A 6,843-nucleotide genomic window follows, 5' to 3' on the forward strand; every position below is an offset into this window, starting at 1 on the left:
GTGCATTTTTTCGCTCTCCTTTAGAGTAAATATACCATCCGGTTCCTCAAGGACTGTCACAATGGAAGCAGAATCAACACACGCTCCACATCAGCCGCAGCCATCTTCACTTCTCTACACTGTCATCGAATTAAGACCGGCCCCGTGTCTGTCCGAACGGCGCCAGACCACAGCCAACACGATCCTGTGGAATCGTCGTGTTCCCACGCTAGTCTCTGGATCATCTGACAAAACAAAAACGTTTGGCCGCCCTTTCCCCGCCTCACCTTCTTTGCACTCCAGCGCCACGCGGGACTCCAGGTTGTCCATCTGCATCTGCAGCCTCTTCAGCGTCAGGTCGTTCTCGCGGGACTTGCGCTTGTAGGCGATGAGCACCAGGATGACGATGATGAGCAGGAGGCCGCCGCCGGCCGCGATGCTGACGATGGCCGGCAGCGTGAGCAGGCTGTCGGACAGGATGTTGACCGCGCCTGGCGACACGTGCAGACCGCCCACCTGGACCTGGACGGCGGGGGGACGGGGGGGGGGGGGGGGCGAGCCGGAGGAGTCGAAAAGGTCAACGATCAGACGTTGTGCGTGTGTTTCTTTTGGTATATATAAGGCAGGATATGAGATGACCCGGAGGAAGTGCATTATGCTACAACGTCCTCCAAAAGTCGAAGTAAACATTCAGGAGCTGAATCTATTCGACACACAATACGGCATACGGGCAAAAAACACCACATTATCCAGGCCTGGACCTAAATGGACGAGCAGGAGGTCAAACACATGCGGGTTCCTCCAAGCCGGGCTCTGGGTTCAGGGGTCTGGGCTGTGCACTCAATAACAGAGCAGCTGAGCGGAAATAATTGCGCTGGATTGCGGTGTAACCTTTCAACGGCCAGTGCAGGGCGAGCTGCCCCCTGTCGGAGCCCCTCTGACCCCTCTGCTCCAGGCCCTGCTGCTGCCTGTCCGAGCCCTCCTTCAGCCGGAGGAACGGCGAGGAGCAGGACCACGGAGCCAGCAGCCTCATGCACACGGTATACAGCACATACACACTGTCTACAGAAACGCTATGTGTATATATCTAGATACTGAATACAGTACACAACGGAATACACATATGCAAGTTTGTTTGTGTCTTATTAGCTACCATATTATTTAGTACTCACTTAGTGTGTCATTTACTACCGTTTTGTACACATTTGATGTGTATTTCTTTTACTACTGGATTATTTGACATAACTGCCTAGTGAGAACAGATGGCTAGCAACTTGCTAAAACCTGGTAGATGTAATCCATCCTTGCTTTACATAGGGTTAATGTTCTTTGCATATTGGCCCAGTTTCAAAAGAGCGAGAGAGAGATGAGGAGGGCAAGAAATGACGCCGTCTACAGACATTGTCCCCCACAAAGAAGCAGTACTGACCATCACTTTGTACTGGCCCGTCAGGTTGGGGGGCTCACACAGCAGCTGGCTCTCTGACAGGGTGACGGAGCAGGGCGTGTCCCCGATCAGCACCGTGTAGTTCAGCTTCACGCCGCCCGTGGCGGGGGGCACCAGGTTCCTGCCCTGTAGCAGCAACAGGGACACACGTGTGTGTGCACTTTAACGTCACTTCAGATTCGGGTTCAGAGTCGGGAAAATGTTATTGTCTTGTCGTAACGGAACATCTTCTTTGACGTGGCTCGACATACAAACAGGACAATGTGCTGATGAGCAGTCATACGACATAGATTTCTGCGAGCGCACACAGTGCGTATAGATCTTAAAACAAGTATAATGATTACAAGGTAAAGGCTGTGGATACGTGTCAGGTGACAGTGCATTAGGGTTCACTTGTCCATTGGTTATTGTTTATTTAAGCTGTTTATGGCAATGGGTATGAATGAGTTTTTGTGTTGTGTTTGTATGTCGTGTTTGTGTATTTTGTGTATTTCCTGGGCTCGCTCAACACACATCCACTGCACTGAGAGACCCCGCTCTGGTCGGGTCATGGCGATGTCGCTGCTCTCCTGATGCAGGACCGGGGCTTCAGCGGGGAGGACCTTACCTTGAGGATGATGGGGGAGCCGGGCTTCTGCTCCAGGACCCCGGTGGAGCTGAGGGGCTCGAAGTAGGGGTTGGGGTAGTAGAGGAAGCTGGTGCTGTTGAACACCAGCAGCGCCTGCACGTTGTTGAACACGAAGCCAAACTCGTCGGCGTGCTTCACCGTGTCGGGGCCCAGCGGGTAGTCCCCCATCAGGGAGGGGGCCAGGCAGCTCATGCAGGTGCTGTTGACCACCTTACACACCTGGAAGGGGCGTGGCGGAGAGGACAAGTGGTCAGTCTTGCACACGATTGTATCTGTTTTTAGTGTATGTTTTTGTGTGTGTGTGTGTGTGTGTGTGTGTGTGTGTGTGTGTGTGTATGTGTGCGTTTCATAAACAAGTATTTCTTTAAGAACCGTTCTTGATGGAAAAACATTTAATTTAATAGAGCATGATCCTGGGAAGACACAGGCAGCAAATTCTTGCACGGAAAGTTGCACATTGTGAGCAGTAAGGACAAAGGAAACAAAGGTGGGGGGGAGTGGAGATTTAAGGATTGACCACAGTCGAAGTCAGCCATGGCGGAAGAGGCCAAGTTAGTTTGCAATATACTATCAGGAAAGTGGACTCTAGAGAGGAAAGAGGAATCTACACATGGAAGAAGTCAGGAGCTTGGCCATGTGAATGCTAACTAACTTAGCACCTCTCCATTAGAGAGAGGAAGGGAGCTATCTCTACGTGTCAGGAAAAGTTAAACAAATGCATCTTAAATTGATAATGCGACAACAATGTAAATGAGGTTATATCATAACCATATCATAATCCGTGTGTGTGTGTGTGTATGTTTGTATGTATGTGTAAGTGTTTGTGTGTACGTATACGCGTGTGTGTCTGTGTGCGAGTGTGTGTGCGTGTGTTTGCATTGGAATATAGAGAATGATGTATGTGTTCAGAAACAACAATAACAACCACTCAAATGAAACAGAGAAAGATACAAATCCCAAAGACACAAATCAGGAAGCAGTCAACCACATCCAGGATCTCACACAATGTACACTTTTGTGTTCATTACTTCTACGCCAAGACAAGCATGTTGCGTTATTTAGTGTGCAACACCGATGCAGAGGACATCGTGTTAATGATGTTAGGGGCTAAGGTGCTAAGGCTGTGAACAGCATGCATAGCATCTCTTAATAAATCCATTTTACAATGGTAACTACTTGCATGGTTAATACCAAAACTGATTACATTTAAAACCCTGTGGTATTATGGATATTGGGTGGGTGCATTTTGTTATTCAGGCTGCTCTTCATAGCCTAGTATTTATGTTCTGAGATAGCTGAGTTCTAATGACTGGTTGTCAAAGAGAAGCCAGTACGCAGCCGTGCACGAATATCCTCCCTGATCCTTCCCATTGCATGTGTGTATGTGTGTGTCTTTGTGTGTGTGTGCATGTGGGGTGGGGGTGGGGGTGGGGGTGGGGGGGGGGGGGGGGTGTTTGTGTGCATGCATAGGGTGTGTTTGTGCACGCACGGGTTGTGTGTGTGCATGTTTGTGTGTCTGTGTGCGCATGAGGTGTGTTTGTGTGTGTGGGGGGGCTGTGTATAGGAGGGAGAATGAAAACTGATATTTACATTTCTTGGTATTCTGCTTTCTCTTTTTCCAAAGCTCCTTCCCTTCAACTAGCAGCTCAGAGCTTGCTCTCTCTCTCTCTCTCTCTGTCTCTCTCTCTCTCTCAGAGAGAGGTAAATCTTCATCAGAGGTAAATATCATCAAAGCCTCCAAAACACCAGCTCCGCTCCCCCCCCCCCCCCCCCCCCCCCCCCCACTTCTCCATCTCCATCTCCATGGTGATGGCTGGGAAGGATCGATGTGGAGGAGACACCCGCCTCTCTCTGAACACCTGGCCGCCACGGAAGCCCGGAGATTAGTGCGGGAGCAGACTCCCGGCGGCCAGACGGGTGAGAGGTGTGCGCACGTGATCACCGGCCACAGCGGGGGGGGGGGGGGCAGCTCTTTGTCAGACTCCACTTTGAGCAAAACTGCAGCGTGCTTCAATTGGTCTGCGTGTGTCTGTGTCTGTGTGTGTGTGTGTGTGTGTGTGTGTGTGTGTGTGTGTGTGTGTGTGTGTGCGTGCATGTGTGCAAATTGCGTTACTTTCCTCTTGTAGGCCTACAGTTTGCATTTGTCAATCATTCAGAGCATATTGAATTCAGACCTCATCCCGGGTCTAAATTATGGAGTTTGTGAAGTTCCAGAGCTTGGCCCCTGGCTCTGTGTGGCTGAGGGTTGGTCTGTGGCTGTGGCCGGGTTCAGTGAGCAGTCAAGGCTTCTGCAGAACCAGGGGCTTCCTCCATGACGGGAGAAGAAGACTGACAAGCCAACTGTCCCAGCCCCTGTACATTAACAGCTTATTGGTGAGCCTGCCTGTGTGTGTGTGTGTGTGTGTGTGTGTGTGTGTGTGTGTGTGTGTGTGTGGGTGTGTGTGGGTGTGTGTATGTGTAGTTACACAGCCCCGGGCTTCTTCAGCGTTTCGTCATATTGTCCTTTAAGAATTACAACTTTGCATGCTAGCCACGCATCAAGGGAGTGAACACGAGTTTTTGAAAAATTGATGTTACAAGATAGAGCTGCGCACGTTTTTTTTTCTTTCTTTCTATAATTGGCTTCTATTGAATACAATTTTCACCGAATAGGAGATCAAAGTTAATTAAAATAACTCCATGAAGTTTAGATTGAGCTGGCCAAAAAAAACACATTGGAGTGCTAATGAAAAATATAATAAAAAAAAAAGACTACAAAAATTAAATAAAACACAGATGTGTGTATAGATGTACAGATATACTGAAGGGAAACGATCAGCGTGACTGACGCATTTTACGTGTCCAAAGAGCAGCCGTGCTTTAAAGTTGCTGTCTGGCGAAACAGCAAATATGTTGCTTAGCTGCGGTGTCGTGGACCTCAAAACAAATCACATTGTCAGCCATTAGCTTCAGTCAGCGACTACAGATTGTTTCCCCTTTGGGTCGTTTCACCATCAAGAAAGAGATGACAGAATTTATGTTCCTGTGATAAACATTGATTGAATAATTTCACATGCATAATCCTTTATTAATGAATATTGACTCCAGCAATGATGTGAACATATGGTCATACGTGGTTGTCATGGTGATATGTAATAAGCTTGCCACATGTAAACCGACGACGCATGCCGCAGCCCCGACTACCAGACACTCCTATCTATCTGATACTGTGTGTGAGTGTGCACGTATTTTGTACTCTTCTCTTGAACACAAACAATGTTAGAGCTGTTCACGTTCCAGGGCCTGTCAATCGCATCCCAGTGATGCATCTGCACTATATGGCTCCACTTCAATATTTATACTTAGCTATACTCTCTAAAGACACAGCTTTCCGTTGCTCTTGTTCTGCCTCGCAGAAGCAGCAGCAGCAGAATGCTGCAGAAGCAGGACCCACTCAAGGCGTTGGACTGTGCAGAAGCCAAAACAAGCGTGTCGTACCGCCCTGGGCTTTGGTCCCAGATAATCCCGTGCAGAAGAGGGGACTTCAGTGCGCTGGCCTGTGGTCTGACGCAACACACAACAATGTGTCCCCCCTGGGAGTGCGGCTGGGAATCAGATCGCACAAGGGCCGTGTGTTGATAGAGTGACCGCTGGCTATAGCGGAGATAGAGGAAATAATTGGAACGGTGGCCTCTCCTGCCTCCTCCCCTCTGTTCAGAAAGAACTGGGGGGGGGCGGGGGGGGTGGGCAGGCTGGGGGCAGCAACACGCCAGGAACTTACTGGTGAAATTCATTCCTTAGATATGTCTCTTTCATGGCCAATTCTGGCCATGAAAGAGACATATCTAGAGACAAGGAGAGACAAGGAGAGAGAGAGAGAGAGAGAGAGAGAGAGAGAGAGAGAGAGAGAGAGAGAGAGAGAGAGAGAGAGAAATAGAGTGAGAGCGAGTGAAGGAGAGCGGGAGTGAGCTAGAGAGTGAGTAACAGTGCGATAGCGCTAGCTCTTCGGACAGTGGGACAGACGGGTCGGGCGGCGCGTGGGCGATCTCCTCGAGGTTACCCAGACGAAGGTCACTGAGGGGCTAACGTACAGCTAGCTAGCCGATGTCCACAGCTTCTGCTCTGACTCACTGCTACGCCGCGTTCCAGCCGTCTCCCTGCAGGCCTGCTGGTCACGCCAACTGCTACGGAGAATCAGCCACTTGGCTCGGACGCCGCGGTTTGGGGACGCGCGCGGAGCAGAATGTAAATGACTGCGTAATGGACCCCCCCCCCCCTCGAAATGAGACTGCCGGCAATTTTTGCACGGCTTCCTAAGTGCTACTCCGAGTTGCAGGGGGCCGCATGTACGTTTGCCCGGAGATGGATGAGTCGATACAGAGGGTGATGGAGCAGTACACACGGAGAAGGGGCGTGTGAGTGATGTGATGCAGAGACAAGCGTTCCTCCGACAGAGTTCCTACACGCTCCACCAGCTGAGATATTTAAGTAGACGAGGCAACGAGATACCCCTAAAGAATAACAACGTACGTTGTTCAGGATTCTTTCGAGGTGAGACAATGAGGGACGCTGGCCCGCTGTGCACTTGAGACACGCATACCGGCGCGAGTTATGTCGGAGACTTTCATCCGCTAAGTAGACGGAAAATGAAAAAAAAACATGCATTGAAAAATGAAAACGAATATGGATGGACAAATAGATGCCTGCAGGGTCTGGCAGTTCTCGGACTCTCTCTGATGCTCCGAGCCGAAACTTCAAAGCAACTGCACACACACACGCACGCACAGACACACACAGACACACACACACA

At 50.0% G+C, this 6,843-nt stretch overlaps 1 protein-coding gene across 1 annotated transcript in view; it reads right to left on the minus strand.

Annotated features, from left to right (window-relative positions):
* Positions 1 to 2,260, minus strand: part of LOC311373047 (plexin-A2-like) — a 6,633-nt gene extending 4,373 nt beyond the window's left edge. The window contains exons 1-3 of the mRNA XM_084489903.1: positions 2,034 to 2,260; positions 1,409 to 1,552; positions 267 to 501 (exon numbers count right to left, since the gene is read on the minus strand). Coding sequence (XP_084346029.1) covers positions 267 to 501; positions 1,409 to 1,552; positions 2,034 to 2,246 — 592 coding nt within the window. The 5' untranslated portion in view covers positions 2,247 to 2,260. The remainder of the gene's footprint in view (positions 1 to 266; positions 502 to 1,408; positions 1,553 to 2,033) is intronic.
* Between the last annotated feature and the right edge of the window lie 4,583 nt (positions 2,261 to 6,843).

This window comes from Micromesistius poutassou (genome assembly GCF_964030765.1).
Source record: "Micromesistius poutassou genome assembly, contig: SCAFFOLD_1380, whole genome shotgun sequence".
NCBI classification, from domain to species: Eukaryota; Metazoa; Chordata; class Actinopteri; order Gadiformes; family Gadidae; genus Micromesistius; species Micromesistius poutassou.